Here is a 22,838-nt window from a genome sequence, read left to right as displayed (position 1 = left end):
CTCTTCAAGCATAAGGTCATTCATAACGATTAATTTCTAAAACATCGTCACACAGAAGCGTGACGTTGATGCGTCTGCTTTATTATGTCTCCAAACCAGCGTCTTCTTCCTCGCATCCATGTTTGTGGGAATGTTAAATATTTATGGAAAAGAAGATCAACATTGGGTCTAAAAAAAATAAGAAACACACATAATTGAGCTTTTTGGGAAACGTTTTTTAATGGCACGATTGGAATCCAGTAGGGGTGGGTATTGCCAAAGAAGTCACGATCCGATTCTATCACGATGCATCACGATACTTGAATTATTGCGATGTATCGCGATGCATTGTGATATTTTCACTGAACACAGTTAGAAAAAAATACAGCCGTTACCAGTGGCTGACTGGCTGTGTATGATCTGGATAGTGTCTTCAGTTGATACATACTGTAACTGGAAGCAACTAAATTCATACATAGCTGTATTTATTGAAACGACTTTTAGAGGTATTGCCATGAAAACAAGTATTACTGTTACTGGAGAGGATACACTGAGAAAAAGTGCTTAGGATTTATAAAACTTAAAATAACAAAATAAGGATAATCAGTGACGTTTACATGGTCTCAGTGATCCTTTAAACCAATGAAGTTGTATTCCACTTGTTTTTGGCTGATGTTCACCAACCATTCATGAAATTTTGTTTATTCTTTTTTTTTTATTAATAATCGATACTTGGCGTCAAAAATCAATGCAGTAGCTTGCGAAAATTAGAATCACGATGCTTCGTCATTACGATTATTTTGCACACCTCTAGAATAAATGAGTTTCATGCTGCCTGCGTACCTTTGGGCATCAGATCAGGACTCAGGAAAACCAGCCGTTCAATCGCGCACATTGAAAATAAATTTAGCAGCAGACTTGAAGGTTGTGTGATCCTTCCTCCCAGTTCACCCACTGCTTTGCGCCCCCCCCCCCCCCATTTAAACAGTTCGCTCTTGACAAGACAAATTTGTCAGCGTGCAGACTGAAGGCCTGCAACCCTCCCCGCAAGTTTAAGGTCGCTGCTAAACACAGCCGTGGAAGCACTTGGCTGACTACAGATTTGATTTCCTCCCGTTCTTTTTTTTTTTTTTTCTGGCCCAGATGCAGCTTTAGCGCTAATTGTTTGGAGTGCGATTGGGAGAGGGAGAGCGCAGAAAGCTCTCCGTCTTCAGTTAAGGCAGCGGGGCTGACAGCGATTCATCCGTCACTGTCGCCTCTCGTGTAGTTTCGCTGTCGCCTTGACTGAATAAAAGGCTGATTTCAGCGGCTCGGACCGAAGCCTGAAGGCAGGCATGCAGAGTGGGAGAAACAGAAGGATGAGGGGGGGGAGGGGTTAAACACTCGGAGACTTGGAGAGGAGACTATTTTGAAGCAGCATGAAGATGTCTCTGAAGGTGTGTGAAGCTTAAAAAAAAAACACAAACTGACACTTAGACTGGTGGTTTAATGGTTTAATCGAAACCTGTGTGGGCAACCGCGATGAGGAGATCAGTTTGTTTCCAACTTTTCTCTCGCCGTGGCAGCACCAGTCAAAAAAAGAAAGAGGTTTGCGCATATTTCATGAGGTGTTTCTGCCAAATGGTGGCAACAGATGAGTCTGCTGTGCTTAAAATAAATGACAGCAGCCAGGAAATGGGAAAAAGTTGGCATGCAGGAACCTCAGATACCTCTGATTAAAGTATACATTTGATTTCATTAAAAACCCAAAGGAGCGTTTGAAAGGTTTGAGTTGAACAGTTTACTGGTTTTATGTTTAGATCAATGATTTTTGATAATGTGCCTCAATATACCAGTTAACGAGTTTAACAATTATGTTCCATGACTTTATAATATGACCTGAATCTAAATACTCTTTTTGATCATAGGAATTATATCTATCTATCTATCTATCTATCTATCTATCTATCTATCTATCTATCTATCTATCTATCTATCTATCTATCTATCTATCTATCTATCTATCTATCTATCTATCTATCTATCTATCTATCTATCTATCTATCTATCTATCTATCTATCTATCTGCTCTGCTTGTATGAGATGTAGTAGTAGTTGTAGTAACTTTTATTTGTCCCAATATGGGCAATTTTTGTGCAGTAGTAATAATAAACATTCACACTTCACACATAAAAACACAAGAAACATATAAAATATAAAAAAGTAAGGTGAATAAATATATATAAATATGTGTAGCGCAGAGAATGAATAAAGATGTTGACGATGTTATAACATGTTTCATGGAAAAATACTGAAGATATAAGACTTTGACACAATGTAGTCAGCTTGTATAACTCAACAGACGGTCATTAATGTCTAAGCCGCTGGCAAACTTAAATGAACACGGCCCTAAGTGAAAATGTCCAAATTGTGCCTAATTAGCTGTTTTCTCTCCCTCAAGTGTCATGTGACTCGTTAGTGTTACATGGTCTCAGGTGTGAATGGGGACCAGGTGTGGTAAATCGCTCTCACACTCTCTCTTGCTGGTCACTGGAAGTTCAACATGGCGCCCCAGGGCAAAGAACTCTCTGAGGATGTGAAATGAAGAATTGTTGCTCTACTTAAAGATGGCCAGGGATGTTCGACGTTCGGCCCCGGGGCGATTTGCGGCCCCTGATCTGATTTTGTGCGGCTCCAACTGCAATTCAGCAATGATTTGGCCCACCCGAAGTATTTCCTTTTTTTAATATTGCAGTGATTTAATACATGCAAAGACTTCTTCTTAACAAATTAGTTTATCTGGAAACCTTCCAGATCCAAAGATCACCAACTGCTTCACAATAAATTGATAGAACAACCCGAGAGCCAACACTGCATTAAAAATATGGGAGAATTTGGTGAAAAGCTGATCTAACTGTTGGCTCCTAAAATACTCAGAACTGTAGCTGCATACCTTTAGTTTTCAGCGTCTATTATTAAATCTTTCTTTTCCACATTAGGTTTCAGTTTTACTCAAGAAAGCAAAATGTACATTTGTTCTCACGAAACCTCATTTAGGTTTTAATTTTTTCTTTACTTCCTATTTTCCTGTGTGTGAGATTTTAGATTTTAACTTTCCCCTGATCTTGCATTCAGGATTAATACATATTTTTTTATTTCTCCCCATTTAAGCAACTGTCCAAATCACATGAGAGCACTCATTGCTTTACATAATCTCGAGTTATTCATTGACTCTGTGTTAAATGTGAACCTTTTTGTCTGGGCTTAATGTTCAGCAGGTGCTGAGTAAAACTATTATGGTTGAGATGAGAGCATTTGGAGAATTTCCTAAGAACATTTTTCACTTTCTCACAGTTCTCCCAAGAGCTTTTCGGCTGATAAAATTCTCCCTGTGTTTTGTTTAGTTTTATTCTATTTTCTAACCTGCTCAGGGTTTATTTTACCCTTTTTGTGCCCCTGGTGTCAGTTTTTAACCATTTATTTTAATTTGTGGTCTCTCTTAAATCTAAATGATCCACGGTCCATTCAGACAGGTCAAAGCACAGCCCTCCTGCTGAAACCAAAGACTGTGACACCCATGTTATGATGTCAAACAGGGGCCTCCATCCTGCTCTGTGATTGGCTGTGGAGTTTATTGACACACGCCGCCGCCACATGGTGAATGAGACCATGTCGGCGTTGGGGGGGACAATGTTGAACTGTTGGTGGTGTTCAGGATCTGTTAGACGGGTCATAAATCTCTGAGAAAAACAAAAAAAAAAGGTTAGTCTGAGCAAAAACAGCAACGTCAATCCAAAGGTTCCTTTAACTTACGGAAGAAAAGTACCTTGATTATCCTGTACACTAGAAATATTCAGAGTTTCACATCACAAGAGGATTCTTGTGACACCAGCACTGCAAAAACAAATCTAAAAAATAAGTAAAATGTTCTTAAAATTAGTGTTTTGGTCCTTGATTTGAGCAGGTAAATGAGATTATCTGCCAATGGAATGAATATTTTGACCCCTAAAATAAGATAATTTGATATACTGCACTTCAAATAAGATGATGGTGAATTGTTCCCATTTTAAGTGCAAAAATCATATTCTACTGGCAGATCATCTTATTTACCTGCTCAAATCAAGGAAAAATATACAAATTTTAAGAACATTTTACTTATTTTTAGTTTCATTTTTGCAGTGATAAACTGACTGCTCATCATCCTTACTGTGAAACATGGAGGTGGTGACATCAGAGGAAGCTTTAGTCAAGCGACCACTCGGCCACAACCCCCCCCATATTATTATTATTATTATTATTATTATTATTATTATTATTATTATTATTATTATATAAAATAATAGGTATCTGTTGTGAATCGGAACTCTTGTCTGAGAGTACCTGTATAAATAAATGTTTAATAATAATTATTATAATAATGATTTAACATATTACTACATTGGCTTCCAGTTCGGTTTCTGAATTTATTTTAAAGTTCTTTTAATTGTTGTTAATTGTTTTCATAGTCTTGCCCCTCAGTATCTGTCCGACCTGATAAAGATGTATGCTCAGGTCGGTAGATCAGTTAATGGTGGTTGTCCTGAAGCCACAGAGAAATTTGAGAGGTGATAAACTATGATTTAAAGGATCTAAATTAAAAGCGATATAAAGGTTTTAGTATCATATTTGAACTTATCTAAGGTTTTTCTAGATCCCCAAAAAAGGGTAAAAAAGCTCTTAACCCCACTGTAATGTTGGAATCCAGCTTCGGCAATTTGTGTTCTCATTTATTTTGGAGAATAAAACTAAAATTTAAACCAACTAGGTAAATACTTTATGCTCAAATGTCCATAAAATGGAAAATTAAAACATTTTTATTTGTAAGAAACCCTAGAAAAAAGCAGCCACGCAGGAGCTGATTATAACTACATGCCACACTTTTCAGATTTCTATTTTGTGTAGAAACCAAAAGTAAAATTAAAGATAATGTTTTGTCCAACTTCATACCCTGCTTTGCGTTGGACTACCACATAAAATCTCAATAAAATAAATTGCTGTTTTTGGTTGTACCGTGACAAAATTTGGAAAGGCTCAAGACACAGGAACACTTTTTCAACGCACTTTACAAACATAGACAATATAATTTTATATTTCGAATTGGAAAACATAGAGTTGTGGTCGATCTCTGGTGTCAAGTTTGCTAAATCCCAAATGGTTTCAATGGACATTGTAGACACTGTAAATTGTATATAATTTAGATTATGGCAATAATAACTGATTAAAATTAAGTCAAACATCGCATATCATCGTTTCGTCACCATTTAAGCCACACGTTATTCCATGGCCCATTGTTGCCATAATGGAAGATGGAAATGTACTTCTCTCCTGATTGGACTCTGAAGGTTATAGAAATCATCCCTCATCAGAATGGCCAAGTTTCTAATGTAAAGCCATTACAAAGTTAACTGCAGAGAAACAAACGAGGCAGTGAAATCAAATGACATGATTTATTTTCTGCAAACATAATCAATAGTCGCCGCTGGCAGCGGAGACGGTCCCCTTCTTGTACCGGCTGCTTCGTGATCCGTCTTTATTTGTTATGGCAACGCCGTCGTAGCTGAAATTACAAGGCTAATGTTTATCAGAAGATGAACTACGGTCCCGTTCTGTCTGAATAAGACTTGATTATTCTGACCCACTGGTTGCCAGATATGAAGAGATGTATTTAAGCTATTAACTAAACCATGTTTTCTGACCTGATTTTTATTGGCAGTTGAGTTTTTTTTTTTGTTGTTGTTGTTTTTTTTTCTTCCTATTTAAAGTGAACGACTGCGTTTTCTTGTAGCTTGCGTACCTCCTCAGTTTGTGGGCAGGTGGCTGACCGAGCGGAATTTCACAAGAAATCACTTTGCCAAGTTTGGAGTCAGGAAAAGTTTCCCTGTTTTTGTGGCTGCATGCCATTTGTCATATCTCCAATAACGTGTAAATTACTCTCGCTTTCCACCCCCCCCCCCCTTTAATGCTGTCGCTGATGTGTGACTGTTGTGAATGGCAGCAGGCGAAGCCTTTAAATAAAGTGGGTGTGCAGCGTGAAAAGCCCATCAGGCCGGCTCTCGCTGAGACGTTAAGGGAACAGGACAGGCTGATGAGAATAAATGGGAGGCCGCTAACCCACAGGCTTGTTCACTCTGCATGTATTCAATTTTCCAGTTGAGGTTTTTTTTTTCTCTTTTGCCTCTGTCTGTGTCTTATTTCTATTTTTTTTGTCTGGTAGTATCAAGCGTTCCGCATTAAGTACATGAGAATATTCTGCTATTCGGATATGATAGTGTGAAGCTTTTAAAACCACAATGATGATGAGCATTTCACTTCTAACTCCTTTTAGTTTCCATCACCAGATTATTTTACAGAAAAAAACAATGGATACAAACTAGGGCTGGATTATATGGCTGAAACTTTTATCATGATATATTTCTTAATTTTGGTCGATGCAATATAATGAAGATGTCGATACAAACAACATAAAAGCCTCTGAAAGAATGCAAAGAAGGCCAATTACAGATCCCTGTACAAACTTATGACAATTATTTTGCCATGTTTACAAAACTACACCAGCATAACATTTCAGAAATACTTGCTGTAAAAAATATAACGCATAAAATAAAAATAAGAAAAACTAGAACGTCAGTCAGTGAATGTATGTTGAAATATTGGAAATGTCATATCGCCTTTAATAAAGTTTTATTGCGATACATATATTGGTATTAAATTGTCCACCCGTAAAATAAACTCAAAACATATATTTTTTAATCTCTTTCTCTTGGACTGGTGTTAAAAAAAAAATCACACTATAAACAACGCTTAGTTTGAAAACATCTCATCACCTCAATCCTCCCCCTCATACTGGTGATCAAAACATCGTTCCTTTAAACCAGGCCAATAACGACCCTAACAAGTCCCCATTACAGAGAAGTGGACCAGTTTCGGTTTAATCTGCAGGCCTACAATAACCCTAACAACTTCTCATTACTAAGGGGTGGACCTGTTTCTGTTGAATTTGCATGTTATCTAAGCCATTACAAGGCCTTTGTTGGGCAGTAGTATAAAGCTTGGTACTTCACATTTACTCCAGAATTTTTTAATTGTAAACGCTGCAGGCACCTGGACTAAGCTATTAGGTTGTAATATTTTGGTTTTATTTGTAGCCTCTACTGCGGTAGGATTTGGCTTTACAGCGACAGACATTAGGTTCTAGCTGAAATACAGTTTCATTCAGTCTTCATTGCTACCTCCAGGTTGGCCCCCGTGGCTCCAAATTGAAACGACCCAGAACATTTGAGAGCTCTTTCTTTATTTGCCTCCATCTCTTGTCACACTTTTACAGTTATTGCTCTCACTGTATGTGTTCTGATTATGTAAAAGGGGCCATATGGGGATTAAAACTTATACCCGTGCAACAGACTAAATTGTCCTAGCTTAATTAAAGTGTCGTGTCTCTCCAATTTTGCTGATGGTTATTTTAATTCACGGCCCCCGTGTTGTAATGAAGTTTGCAGTCAGTCAGGAGGAATGACACGTCAACACACGATCAACTGGAAAACAATATTCTGGTTTAGTTACAGCATGTTGGTGTCAGATTTTATTGCTTATCATCCCTTAGGAGGGTACTCGTGTTCAGGTGGACCAGGTGTTTCTCTCGAGGCGTCATTCCCTAGCGGCACTGGAATCTGAATTATGAACATTTTTCGATCAGTTTCCTTTTACGTCATCAGTTTCTTTGCAAGTCGGATGGGTTGAAATGAAAAGGCTGTTTCTTCTGTACAACATCAACATAATGCACACCCAGGCTGTAAGTTGTCAGCTCTGTATAAACAGAACTCTGCCTCATTCCTTGAGTTCAGAAAACTAATTGTGCCTTAGTAATTCAGAATGAAGTTCCAACACTTTATTTGAACAAGTTTGAGACTATATTTGGATGAATTTAGCTGTTGGTTGTTTAGAATTGACAAGAAGTTGCTTGTTATATATTTGTCATATTAATTAGCGTTTCTGCTTGAAAAGGTTCTTCATTGTTTTTGCCCTTTGCTTTGGTTGTAGACAAGAATAGGAGTCGACCTCCAAAGATTCAAGACTTGGCTTGGCATTGCCTACAAAAGACGAGAAACTTGACTCATCCTCACCCATTGTAGACTGGAGCCTTGGCCAGTCTACAGTCTACCTTGGAGACTTGTCTTTAAAGTCTAGTCTTGACCCTAAAGTCTTGACACTTTGCTCTGACTTATTTCTCTAAAGATGCTGGTGAAGATTCTCAGTTATCCAGGTCATGGTCATTCCAAAAAAAGTAAAAAACAAAGCAACTGGACTTGTTTTTTGTAGTTTGAAGACGTTTCGCTTCCTCTCCAGGAAGCTTTCTCAATTCAAAAAGTCTGGAGTAATGTGGAGTAACAAGCTTTATACCACTGCCCAACAAATGCCTTGTAATAGCTGAGATAACATGCAAATTCAACCGAAACAGGTCCACCCCTTAGTAATGGGCGGTCGTTAAAGCCATTAAGACAGCAGATTGAACCGAAACTGGTCCACTCCTCTGTAACGAGGAGTCGTTAGAGTTGGAGTCTTTCATCTTTAGAGAACTCTAAAGATGAAAGACTAGACTGGTCTTTGCCCTCTAATGACATAAAAGTTGACTTTGCTTCACCCTTAAAAGACTCAAACTTGATTCAATCTTACCCTCTAAAGACTCATGATTTGACTGTAGTTTGCCTTTTAAAGACTCAAGACTCGACTCGCCCTTTAAAGACCTCAAGTGTGACTGACGCTCTCTCTAAAGACTCTAGACTTCACACAGAATCCCCCCCCCCCAAAAAAAAAAGACTTGAAAAGGGACTTGGACTTACCTTCCAAGTACTGGAGACTTGGGTTTAAGTTGATCCAGGAAAGACTTGAAGCTGGAATCTGGCCTGCCCTCTAAATATTGCCGACTCAACTCTGACCTGCTATCCTACTAAAGACGAGACCTTAATTGGCCTCACCCTGAAAAGACGTTAGACTTGATTCAGACCAAATGCTTGAACGAGCCTTACTTTCACTTCAGATCTCCAGACATATGTTACTGTGGTCGGTCCAGTTTAGTCAAAGTATTTTGCTCTCCATCGTCTCCATCAGGTTCTTCCACTAAGGATGTTGGACCTTCGCTGGGCCTAAAGAAGTCCAGCTCTCTTGAGAGCCTCCAGACTGCGGTTGCAGAGGTCACCCTCAACGGGGACCTGCCCTTCCACCGGCCCCGCCCCCGCATCATCAGGGGGCGCGGCTGCAACGAGAGCTTCCGAGCAGCTATCGACAAATCCTACGACCGACCGGCCGCCTTAGAGGACGACGACGAGGGCATGGAGACTGGTAAGATGCCAGATAACACATTTGATGTGAACTATTTTTGCAGGTGTGATCCATCGAAGTCCACAGAGAGGTTCGTCTGGAGAATTCTTCACTTGTGAAATTTTAAATCGAGGATGTAATTTTCATTGAATTGTTTGTTGCTGTATGGCGCCACATAACACTAACAAATTTGTAATGATTCCTAACAAGAAGCCATTGAGTGTCGCTTTATTGCATGGTAGTGACAGCATTGTGCTTTTGGCCATGGCATTTTTATCACTCAGGCTGTAACCTTGGACATCCCTCCAGTACCTGGGACAAATTTGAATATACTTGGTTTATTTTAAAGGGGGAAATGCTTATGAGCCTCACACTCCATGTACATGTGCCAGATTTAGCCATAGAGACTACATTTTTATGTCCAGTCCCTTGCAGGTTGATGGTATGTGAAGATTTTTTTCTATTTGGACCAAACATGCCGTAATATATGCAGTTCTGTTAAAAAAACAATTTTCCCCTGACAGAATTCTTCTCTTAAAAGTGTAATTTCACCAAACAAGTCTTTGAATCTGACAAAGATAACCTGAGTAAATACAAAATGCAGTTTTTTTTTTATTTTCATAACTTTATATAAACATCAACAAAAGTTAACAAAAACAACCCACCCCAAATCAACAAGGAGCACTACAGTGTCCATATAAAATAAAAAAATAATAAAAAAACGATACATACAGCCTACACACACAAGATACAGACAGACATTCCCAGATATGGTTCATAATGGTTCAAACCGTTGGACAGCCACATGAATGATATACTGAATGTAACAAAGAGAAGGTAAAATAACAAAAACAAATAAATTTTTTTTTACAAAATGCAGTTTTAAAGAAAAATTAACTATCACAACCATCCTGGCCCTACATTGAATTATGTTTACCCTCTTTGTTAATGACCTAATTAATTATGACTACATATTTTTTTTATACAGCTGGTCTAACTGTCTCCTTTACAAGAGAAACCTGTTAACCCGTTATCAATTATACTGGCGTCAATTACTGCTAAACAGAACCTGTCTGACAACATGAAGAGGCTTAAAGGTCTTAAAAAGTTACACATCAACAAACATGTACAAATCAAACAATTCAAGAAAATATGAGAACTAAAGTAATTTACGTCTATATCAAGAAAAGGGTCCAATAGCTTTTTCTAAAGACACAGTAAGAGTCGTTATCCACATATGGAGAAAATGCCAAACTTCTCATGGCTCGTCTAGGAGTAAAAGACTACAGAGCATCTAAAATACTGCATGATTCAACAATGAGAGAGAGAGACTGGCACGAAAGGGTGACCTTTGGAGAGCTCTGCGGTCAGAAAGTCTTCTGACCAGAAGCAACAAATAAAGCTGCATCTCCGCTTTGCCAAGGACCATTTGCAGTAGATCAGTAGTGTCCAAGAACGGGTCAGGGTCCTTACGCTAACCCAGCAGGGCAATGATCCAAGGTTCACCAGCAAGTTTACCTCTAAATAGTAAAAATAAATGAAAGATTTGGAGTGGTCTAGTCAAAGTCCCTGGATTTGACATGCTGTCCTGCTGAATTAAAAAGAAATTTCCATTTTTCACCTACAGGTTTTTTTTTTTTTTTTTTTTACAAAGTCATAATTTAAATGGTGCATTTTGTATTTACTCTGGATATATGTAATGTTAACATTTGATAGTTGATCTGAAACATAAAATAAAAAGCAAAAACTGAAGGAATCTATAAGGAGTTAAATGGGCAAAAGGATCTTTAAAAGGCACTTACTATCCAATTATCAAGTCTGGTAAAAGAGAAAATAATTTATTGCTTCCCCTTATTTTCCCAGTGCGTTCTGCACTCTAATGGTTCCCATTTAAATGTAAAGTAGAACTCCTCCATCAGCTCTATGCAGTTTGGTTGTGTCGGAGACTTTTAACTACACATTTACAGCCCCTACACATTAAAGTTAAGAGAGTTTCTTGTTTTAATACCGTTTCCCAACCCTCACCATGTTTCTCGCTCTCCAGTGGAGGAGGACACGGAGGAGAGTTCACGCTCTGGCAGAGACTCCGTCTCCACTGTAGCCGACCAAACCCCGCTGTCCCCAGGCCCGGAAAAGCCCCTGGTCAACGGCACCAACCGCGCCAAGGAGGAGAAGAAGAAGGACAAAGACAAAGCGGGGAAGGAGAAGAAGAAGCAGGACGGAGGAAAGGAGAAGGAGAAGGAGAAAGGAAAACCAAAGAAAGGAATGCTGAAGGGACTTGGAGAGATGTTCAGGTAAAAACCAGTAAAACCTTTAAGGTTTAATCAAATCTGATCAAAAGTGAAGCTCAAATAATATATAGATTCATAAAATATGGAGTGAGACATGTCAAGTGTGTATTTATTGTAATTTGGCTGATTACAGCTTATAGATACTGAAAAACCAAAGTTCAGTGTCTCAGAATGTTGTGGAAAGTTAAAATATTGGAAACCCGTGGTGTCACAACCCAGATCAGCTAATGGACTCCAAACACCTGGAGAGGTTTCCTGAGCCTCTAGTCCACAGGCGTCAAACTCATTTCTATATCGGGCCACTTTGGCAACATGAAGTCATTTAAAGGGCCAGTTGCAGCTAAATAGATGAATCTTGATTTCATAATTTCATTTCAGTTCACATAAAAATGTAAAAAGGTTCACAGTAACATAAAAGTAGCTTCCTTAGTCCACGTTTATACAGTTTATCTGCAAAAAAAAGTTGATATTGGGTTTAGTTAATTTTTAAACTCGTCATTCTGCATCACTTTTTTTCTCCTTTTGGACATTTCTGTATTGTTTTAATGTGTTGTGGCAGGATGCTGTTACTACAAAAAAATCAACATTCGCTACAGGAGGCACAGTTGTAGCCACTTTATACAATTTAAAATGATATATACCTCTACTTTATGACATGATTTGTCGTTTTTGGTTCTCGAGGGCCTTGAGTTTGAAACGTGCTACAGTCAGCCTCAGTCTGGGTCGGTAGGCGACCCAATCATTGGGAAGACTGCTGACTTGACACATAGACAGTCTCTGATACCCTCCACATGCAGGGTAAGACGCTAGAAGTCGTTACTCAAGAAGCTGGAGTGCTATATCCAAGCATATGTGTGGAAAGTTGAGTGGAAGAAGAAAGTGTGGTAGGAAAAGGTGCGGTAACAACAGGGATAGCAGCACGCTTGAGAGGACTGGCGAGCAAAATCCGTTCAAGTTAAGGGAGAATCCCACTCACGACTTACCTGGGCTAAGGAATGCACTGGACTGTTGCGCCATGGTGAAAGTCCTCTTTTCAGATAAAGTAAGGTCTGCATTTCATTTGGAAATCAAGGTCCCAGAGTCTGAAGGAGAGGAGAGGGCTGGCATGCATCCATGTTTCCTGAAGTCTAGAGTCAAGTTTCCAGTCAGTGATGATTGGTCCACTATGTTTCCTGAAGGCTAAAGTCAACACAGCCCCCTATGACAACATTCAACTAGGCTCTCCCTGGCCTGGAATCCTTCTAATTCACAGGAACCTCAAGTGTTAAAGGCTCAGGGAATCTGCATAGGTTCCACGTTCTGCAGCATTTGTAATATAATGCGAGAACTCCTAAACATTCCCCACAAGAACAAAGAAGTTTGGCGTCATTGTGGTCTTGCAGCTCTGGTCTGGGTGTTCCTGCTGCTTATTTTTGATACATATGGACAGAAGTTCTTGTTCTGTGTTGGCTAAGAACCAGGAAGTGGGTGTTCTGCAGTGGGAGAGACCTGTGAAGACTTGCTGTCTGTTCTGGACAGACAGCACTCTGTTCTTGTTCTTGCAGCCTCGAGAAAAGAAGCAAATGTGTCTGTTTTCTAGAGTATATATTGGAAACTGAAATCAGCCGTTTTTTTTACTCTAATGCCCAAAGAACACATTGACATTTGTGTTGCACTCAGAAAAATAAGTGAGCCTGTTGTAACTGAATAGAAGTTAATTTCCTTTCCAAACAAACTCGGATCGCTCTGCATCACAGGAGGGATGTGCATTGTTAAAACATTGGCTCATTTCTGGCACCATCAGATCAGCCCCATTAAGAGTCAAGAAGTCTGTCCGATTGGTCCGTATCCAGGTTTACTGGCAGAGACCGCTGATGTGAGATATGTTTAATCCATCTTTGGAGAGTCTGGATTCAATTAAATTATCACTGTGCTACACAGAGTCGTGCAGCCGAGGTACAGATGTACTTTGTCCTGCAGTCAGGTCGCTATAACAAACCATGGGATGCATGAAAATATTCTCCCAGCCTGAGGATCCACCTGAATCATTAATCAATCATCCAGTCCCAAACATTTTTTTATGATTTCACATAAGGAAGTTTATATTATATCCATGATCGCACGCACGTTTATCGTTCGTACTCCCGCACTAATAAAACATAAGCCTTTAACTTCAGTAAATTCATTCAGTTGAGGGAAAATGCATAGCTGCACTGCAAAAACGGAACTAAAAATAAGTAAAATGTTCTTAAAATGAGTATTTGTCCTTGATTTGAGCAGGTAAATAAGATGATTTGCCAATAGAATAAGATTTTTGCACTTAAAATAGGAACAATTCCTCTCCATCATCTTATTTGAAGTGCAGGATGTCTAATTATCTCATTTTAGGGATCGAAATACTCATTCCATTGGCAGATAATCTTATTTACCCGCTCAAATCAAGGATAAATACACTAACTTTAAGAACATTTTACTTATTTTTAGATCCGTTTTTGCAGTGTGGAGTCTCAATTATTGTTGTTCAATCCAGTCATAAAGACGGGGTTTAAAGTCAGTTTTATACATTCAGATTTGATCCTGGTTATAAAACAATGCGGTCCAGTTCAGTTTATTATCCCAATTGGTAAAACTGTTATTTCTGTCTGGGGAAATCCAGCAGATTACATCACAGTGGACAGGCGACTGCAGTGTGCCATTGGCTTTGCAGCAATCCCTCATCCAGAGCATGCATGTAGCGACAGTGGAGAGAAAAAACTTACCCTTTAACAGGAAGAAACCTCCATCAGAGCCAGAGTGAGAGTGGACGGCCATGTGCCACGAATTCATTTAGAGAAACACAGCTAAACATATGAGCTCTGGGCCAGCAGTGAAGTCCTGTTTAAACACCCGTTTTTCCTTTATGTATTAAGAAGTTCCTGAAACCACTCACTTCAACAGCAGTGAAAAAAACAGACCAACACCATCATAGACACTCCGCCATGCTTATCAGGGGACATGAGGGGCTTTTCCACATGAACAGCTTTCCCAGCTTTGCTAATAAGTGTGGGGATGGCAGCTACCGTGTTTTTCGGACTATAAGTTGCTCCGGAATATAAGTCACATCAGTCAAAAATGCGTCATAAAGAGGAACACTGCAAAAAGGGAACTAAAAGTAGGTAAAATCCTCTTGAAATTAGTGTATTTTTCTTTGATTCAAGCTGGTAAATCATTCTATCTGCCAATGGAATAAGATTTTTTTTACTTAAAATAAAAACAATTCATCTCTATCATCTTATTTGAAGTGCAGGATATCTAATTATCCTATTTTAGGGGTGGAAATTCTCATTCCATTGGCAAATAGTCTTATTTAGCTGCTCAAATCAAGGAAAAATATACTAATTTTAGGAAAATTTTACTTTTAGTTCCTTTTTTGCAGTGAAAAAAACATATATATGTCGCATCAGCGAAGTTGTAGCCCACCCAGACAACAGAGCTGTTAGCTAACGCTAGCTGTTATTAGCTTCAGCCCAATAACAGGGTTCTGTCTCAGTCTGGGTCCTTAGAGCTGCACCACGCAATGCTCCGCTGTGTGAATATATACTGAAACAGTGAAACAACAAACAAGCATGTTGTCAGTCTTTGTTGTCTATAAGTTAATGTTTCAGTGCATTTTTAAGTTAAGGTGACCAGATTTCTCTAACGAAAACCGGGGAAGTCTCTGATTCTCCTGAGAAGCTCTGTCTGTGGGTTGGTTGGTTTTACATGATTGCTAAGCTTTCTTCCTCCACCATGATACCATATATATATATATATATATATATATATATATATATATATATATATATATATATATATATATATATATATATTATAGACAGTAATGTTTACTACTTGATTCATGCTGGTCAAGATGAATTACCATTTAAATTTGATATATAAGTCGCACCTGAATATAAGTCGCAGGATCGTATTGGAAAAAAAAAACTTGGTCTTAGTCTGAAAACTTAGACTTAGTCTGAAAACTACGGTATTCCTCAGAAGTGTAACTCATTTTGAGCTCCTTTTTTCGGTCTATCTTACCTTTAGGAGAGAAATACGTTTTTTTGGGGGAGGGGGGGGTGTAAAAGTTACTTCAGGATTTTCACTAAGCACCTTTTTTGATGTTTTTTTTCTTCTGCACAAATATGTTGCACTGAAAAAAATAATAAAAAATAGAAAAGTCAGGGAACACTGTGTGTTTGACAGGTGACGTGTGGGAGCTGGAGCCCAGCAGACGTGACTAAAATGAGCGTTTAGCAGGAAGAAAGAAAGAAAAAAAAGGTTGATGAATGGGGAAAACAGGGGCTTCGGATTCTGTGCGCGCGTCAGCTTGTCACAATGAAACGGCATGATAATGTGTGTGCCGTCCCAAACCACAGAGGTTTGAAAGTAACACAGACAGAGTCCCTGATTTTTTTAAAAAAAAACTGTCGCGCCACAGAGCGGGTCGATCCCCGGAGAGCCGCTGCACGACGAGTTCAGTCGACCCGGCGAGGGCCGTGTTTTGGATGGAGTCGTCATTTTGGTACGGGGGTGGGGGGGGGGTCTTTGATGTGAGGCGGCGTGTGTGAGGAGCCGTCAGATAGGCCCTGTGTGTGCCTGTGAGAGCGATCCGCCTGACCCTCTCATGTCTCTGAGGCCTCGCTCTCAGTCCCAATCAAAGCATCATTACCATCAACGCCTGCCAGCAGCGCGGCCTGCCAACTTTCTCTCTGATCGTCTCTTGGACTCAGAAGCTGCACCCGGTCTGTCAGCTTGGCGTCTGCTGGGACGCTCGCTGCCCAGAAAATCCGAGAGCTGCACTAGTTTTCATGCACTAAACTCCGCGTTTGTGTGCATGTTAAATAAGTGAACCGGGGCAGAAATCGCACCGTTGCGGTCTCTGTGTCGGGATGCGCTCATTTGTGTTGCTGTTTGCCACCAGCTGATGGGTTTTCTCAGAGGCTTCCTCTCAGATTTGTTTATGGGCGAGGAAGCTCTGACGCATCATGTTCTGATCTCGCTTGTCTCACGTTGATGTTGTGCTCATTGTAATCTGGGTTTGTGTTGCACCAGCTGCGTCTACAAAGTAAGACGTGGCATGGAGCCAACGGAGAAGATCCCAGGCGCGGGGACGCGTTTAAAGAGCAGCAGGTTGGAGGGATTTAGGTGTGGCAGCTACCGCAGTCACAGCCTCCCAGTTACCACTATTAGAGACCGTCTGCATTTGTTTCTTGATTGTAAACTTGTCTTATGTTTGTTCGGTTTTATATTACAAAGACCTTTATTGCTTTTAGACCCAATAAGTTGGGTTTGGTTTAAACTAGGAACTGGTCAGTCTGCGCCAGGGCAGCTGTGGTAACGATGTAGCTCACCACCGTCGGCGTGTAAACGAATGTAGCATGAAGCGCTATTATCCAATACAGGCGATTTTTACCCTTTTGGAGAGCATGAATGCATTATAAGATGCATTGCTGGCCTAAAGTTTTTTTTTTTTTTTTTTTGACTGAAACATTTATGCTTTTTCTTCACGCTTCTAAGCTGTGCTGATGTAACGACTACAAACTGCCTATAAGTTTGAATTTCCTTCATTTCTAAATGCATCGGCTTTATGTAAATGGTAAATATTAGTTGTTTTGTATACATATATAAAAATGTAATCTACATATTCAAACTCAGGCAAAATTAAAAACAAAGGAAGGTTTGAAGGGAAGGAAGTACGGAGACGAGAAAAATAAAATTCGGCATCCTGAATTACATAACGAAGTATTTTTTAATATAATTATCTAAGTTAGTCAACCATTTTACTCCATAAACTGAAACAAAACCTGCTTGACTGTAATATTTGTCTTTCTGTTGGCTCTTTTTATGTAAAAGGACTGCCTGTACAGGGACGCCCTGGCAAATATGCAACATAGACATTATGGACTGGCGCCGACGTTTCAGCTCGACCGCCATCTTGGATGGGTCTCTCGCGCGACCCCAGTGCATTTATTTGTGCTGAGGAAGCTGTTTGCCCAACTGAAATTAATCATAACTCCTTGAATTTTTACCTGATATTCACAAGGTTTGGATTGCTACAAACGGCAGAGATGTGGTTATGATACAGGACGCTGTCACACATGAAAAATGCTGAAATACGTTGTTTAAACAACATATTTCATAAATATATGCTCTTTAACAGACAGACATATGTCATATCAATGTATAAATGTGTGATTTCATACTGAAATAATTTTTTATGCTATTTAACAGACGTGTTGTATGGCATATTATTAAATATTTAGAGAAATATATGCTTTCATGCTGGAATACCTGAATGTTTTATGCTCTTAAACAAGGAGACATGTGCGATTAGAAAATATTGGCTCTAGATGGTAATGTTTACTCCTTGGTTCATCTTGGTCAGGATCATTTACCATTTAAAAACATGTTTGATATACGTCACACCTGACTATCAGTCGCAGGATCAGCAAAGCTATTTAAAAAAAAATGCGATTTATAGTGCGAAAAATATCGCATACGCTTGTTCAGCCGTAGATAAAGCTGCAGGAATTTACGTCTTCTGGATTGACTCAAATTCAGAAATACTTCTTTACTGACAAAGACAAACTGGCTATGCACTGCAAAAACAGAACTAAAAGTAAGTGAAATTTTCTTGAAATCATTGTATTTTTCCTTGATTAGAGCAGGTAAATAAGACTATTTGCCAATAGAATGAGATTTTTGCACTTAAAATAGGAACAATTCATCTCCATCGTCTTATTTAAAGTGCAGGATGTCTAATTATGTTATTTTAGAGATGAATTGTTCCTGTTTTAAGTGCAAAAATCTCATTGTATTGGCAAATAGTCTTATCTACCTGCTCAAATCAAGGAAAAATACACTCATTTCAATACATTTTTACTTATTTTTAGTTCCATTTTTGCAGTGTGTGAGGAGCTCTGGTTGTACGGGTTTCTTCAGAGTTGTCGTAGAAGGTGACGGTAAGGATCTCCCTGTGGTGGTCCGTAACGCAGCCCATCCGAAGAAGCCTCTGACCGAAGGGAGTCTGCAGCTGCGTTGAAGTGTTGAGAAGAGGACAATCAGGGTTGTGTCCATTACGGATCTTCTCTTCAGCTCCAAGAACAGAGCCAGCCTTATCCATCAGTTCAGGTTTTTTTAAATCACGGGCTGTGATGTTGCTGGAAGGCGTTTAACTTGCCTCGACAGACATTTAGAAGGTCTGCAGTGCGAACACTGAAGTACCTCAGCCTCCAGATGTTGAGTCTGCTCAGAACCGGCTCGCCGTCGTTCTGATCATTTAGGATTAGGTGAAACTACGACATCTTAGGCAAATTTCAGTGCGTTTTTAAGATCAAATCTGTTTCATGACATCAATCATCGTTTCAGGTGACGGTAAGTTCTCACATTGTCATCGACTAAAACTTTATCAGTGTGTTTAGATGTTTTCTGCTGGCATCTAAAGCCTTTTTCCTCCCCTCAGTAAATCGCTGTGTTTCTCAGGGAAGACTTTGATTCTTTGCGCCTCTGAAGCGCCACAAATCCTTTTCCGGCGGCGCGACTTAAGCATAGTTTTTGCTTCTCCTCCTAATGAAGGGATTATTAGTGACACTCAGAGACGTTCGGCTGAATTGAATCAGGCCCAATGCCTGACATTTTAAAGTGATCGTTTTAAAACCGCAGAACCACCGTCAAAGACTGCGCATCGATCGCGTCGGGCTCAGCGACGCCGCGGGCCTCGCCGTGCTTTGAATATTAGATCATTAAATACCCCCCCACCCCCCCAACCCGTGTCATGGTTGATATTCTTTCTCCTCTGCAAAGTTTTCCAGCGCCGTCATAAATCTTAGTCTGCATGCATGCGGGTGTGTGGACGTGTTTGTGTATGACGAGGCCGTTTTTAAAGGGCTGTTAATGAAAGTTAGTGGTGTGGGGAGAGAAGTTGTCAGCCGTCTCCAGCTGTGATAGATCACTCCTGCTCTTTGCATTAACTTCAGGCTGTCAGTCTGAGCGTTTCAGACAGCCGCAGCCACATTAATCAGGTGCCGGAGCATCACTCCATCTTAGCGCTGCACTTTCCCCCCCCCCCCTCACACCTCCTATCTCCTTGTTGTGCTTAGCTGTTTTTCCCTCGGCGGGTTCCTGCCGATCGTGGGACGGTTCATTTCATCTCATTTACTCTTGTGATCATTTGACAAAAGGGAGAAGAAACGAGCCAATTATCAAGCATGAACCTGAAGTGATGGAAAGGCATTATGTCCATTAAGCAAAATGATTCTCGTCATGTTATAAACAGGTTTACTGTACACGACATTAACAACTACAGTTACATCTCACTCTTGTATTAGCGATGATTATACTACCTTTAATAGTAATAATAGTAATAATTTAGGAAAAGTATGACATTTTTTCATGCAGAAGAGGTTATATTCATGACTAAATGAACCATTATTTGGAGTCTTCAGTCTAGGGCTGGGGCGAAAAATTTATTTTATCAATTAATTAAAATTTACAATTAATCAAGATTTAATATTTTGGAAAAATTTGGAAAAAAAATGTTTTTTTTTACTAATGCACCCCTTAGGCCTCCACATAACTATATATATCAGTGGAACTACTCTATAGAGGAAACTTTTTTTACCCTAAGATGAGGTTTTCCGCTACATGTGATTGATCGTGACGCACCTTCACACCAAAATAAAAGCCCCCACACTTTCTGAATCAATTCAAAAATGTGTTAAAACAATGTAAAGCATATGATATAGCTTAGCTACTGTATATTTGCACATTTATTCTAATCATAATCAGAGATTAAAATTAATTTAAATATCATGAAATATTAGAATTTACTTTATTTTGAAAAACCAACCCCTCTGGCTCTGTTCTGTCTCTCTGTGATTTTCTAGTGTCTGAAGCCACTCTGCTCTCTAGAGAAGGGAAACTAGAGACGACGGTCCAGTGTTTCCTCTTCAGCAGCTCATATTTGGGGACTTTTCAGACCCTTCTAGCAACTTTTTATTTGTAAAAGCGACTAGAAACAAATGTGTCTGCCGTTACTGTCTCACGACAACAGCTAGAGCTGCAGGGAGTCTCACTATTCCCTCAGCGTCGTCTCACAGGCAGCTGCTGTGTGAGTTATTGCACTATTAATCACTATGGGGACTCTCATCTTTTTTCAAGCAGAACCTTTTATTTATTTTGCCTTATTTTAAGGTTTGCACTTCAAGCCTAATAGAGAAATTCATCTTGGTTTGTTATTTTATTTTTTTGTGTCACATAAAAAACAAGTTTATTTGAATAATTTCCTTGTTGTTTATATCCGATTTACGATTTTAATCGTAAATTGGATGTATTGTGCGCCCAGTCCTACTTCAGATTCCAGATTCGGCTATCTCAGGAAGACCCATCTATGACCCAGCTTTTACGTTCTGGCTGATGGAGGAATGTTCTCACTCAAGACTTTCTGGAACAAAGACCTGTTCACAGGCCATCCTGCACTGCAAAAAGGGAACTAAAAATACGTAAAATTTGTCTTTGATTTTAGCAGGTATATAAGATTTCTGCACCTAAAATGGGAGCAACTCATCTCCATCATCTTATCTTATTGCAGTATATCTAATTATCTTATTTTAGGGGTCAAAATACTCATTCCATTGGCAGCCTTAGCAGAAGAACAAGTCTAATTCTCCCACTTCTGGGCTTGACTGTGGCGATGCTGTTCTGGATGTGCTCAGCATTTCTCTTCCTTCAAACATTATGGGTCGTTCGAGGATTTTGAGGGGTACTTACAATGGAGCATGGGCTCTATGTCTTGGGCAGCATTAGATATAGTCACCTCAGGTTCACCTTGTTCAAACTCCGTTTCTTCGTATATATATTCGGTATCGGAGTCGCCGATGCTTGAGGTGGAGTTTGTAGATGTATCAGACATTTTTTAATTTGTTTTTTTTTTACGTAGAGTAAGAGTTATTAATTAAATTTAATAAATCTGTAGCGAAAGTCGTAGTGTTAGCAGCTGGATGCGCGGTACTCGTTCTGTTTGTGACGTCACATTCCGAAACAGCCCGATTGAAGAATGCTTATACAGCTAGTTTTATCGAAATTACTTCCAAACGGCGCACAAAATTCACATATAATATACATTTCTTTACTCTGGTGACTATTTCAATGCATCTGGCAAAAAATACATTCAGCCCAAGAGTTAGACTTTAAGTTTAGTTTGTTGTAGATAAATAATGTTTTCTGGGGGAATAATTCAGAGGACATCAGCAACGTTTTCATAGTTGTTATCTTGTCTTTAATGAAAAGGGAATTTTCTTCTGTAATTCTTTTTTGTTGTTTTTGTTCCTGCTGTGCTGTTTTCGTTCCTCGGTTTTGATGCTTTTTTAACACAACATCACTTTCTGCAGATTTGTTTTGTTGCTTCTTCACATATTTTTGTCATTGATTTATTTTTGCTTTTATTTATCTCCCACATTGATTTTTTTTTTTCACAGACAGCACTTAGGATTTTTCAATGTTTCTCCCTGTTTTCCTCGCTCTTAATAACTAATTTGGGTAGTCTATGTTCTTTCTCTTTAATCCTCAAACACACTTGAGGTTGGGGGGGTTTAACACCGTCTGCTTTGCTTTTGATCCTTTGACTTTGGGCTCTTTCTTAAACACAGCAACCTCACTTAAGGGTGTTCTTGTGCTTTTTTTCCCCCCTTATGTTTGATTTTTTTCTGTCCTTTTTCTCTCCCTCTCTCTTCTCTCTCATTAATTCACACGCAGCCCTTTGGTTTCTATCTCCGTTGTTGCTTTGGAAGTCGTAGATATTCTCAACGGACCAGTTTCCCTGTGAATAATCACGCAGGTTCATTGTGGAAGCGAGTTCAGTGCCAAAGTCATTTCTTCAACAGGCTGCAGCTTTATACTGGGTCAATCAAGCTGAAATATCTCTGCAAAGGCTCCTATTTCATTAGGCATCGCTCCCTCCCCATGAATATAATTACTGCGTCCGCTCCACAACTTTAAAACGAGCTGAATTGGGTCTGAACTCCTGAGAAGAACTTTTTAAATGCTTCATTTAAGAGCCTGATTCACTGTAGAGTCACTCCTCTGCAGAGTTTCCCTCACATTCTTTGTCAGATTGCTGCAATTTGGTTCAAGAGGACTTTACTTTCCTGTCTCTGTGGACCAATATTCACGGTTCCTACTTGGTCTGGAGAATAGGGATATTTTATTTTAGGATTTTCTAGGTCTGGATAAGTAAGG

General features: G+C 39.4%; 1 protein-coding gene across 7 annotated transcripts in view; it reads left to right on the top strand.

Moving 5' to 3' along the window:
• LOC105930934 (partitioning defective 3 homolog) overlaps nucleotides 1-22,838 on the top strand; it is a 343,689-nt gene that overhangs the window by 214,194 nt on the left and 106,657 nt on the right. For 6 of the 7 annotated variants that reach the window (XM_012869384.3, XM_036138632.1, XM_036138633.1 and 3 more), the window contains 2 exons: nucleotides 9,103-9,333; nucleotides 11,357-11,606. In XM_012869384.3, coding sequence (XP_012724838.2) covers nucleotides 9,103-9,333; nucleotides 11,357-11,606 — 481 coding nt within the window. The remainder of the gene's footprint in view (nucleotides 1-9,102; nucleotides 9,334-11,356; nucleotides 11,607-22,838) is intronic. The other variant, XM_021319926.2, reaches the window with a different exon arrangement.

This window comes from Fundulus heteroclitus, chromosome 6 (assembly GCF_011125445.2).
Source record: "Fundulus heteroclitus isolate FHET01 chromosome 6, MU-UCD_Fhet_4.1, whole genome shotgun sequence".
In the NCBI taxonomy this organism is placed as follows: domain Eukaryota; kingdom Metazoa; phylum Chordata; class Actinopteri; order Cyprinodontiformes; family Fundulidae; genus Fundulus; species Fundulus heteroclitus.
The sequence above is the reverse complement of the archived record's forward strand: the minus strand, read 5'-3'. Positions and strand labels throughout refer to the sequence as shown.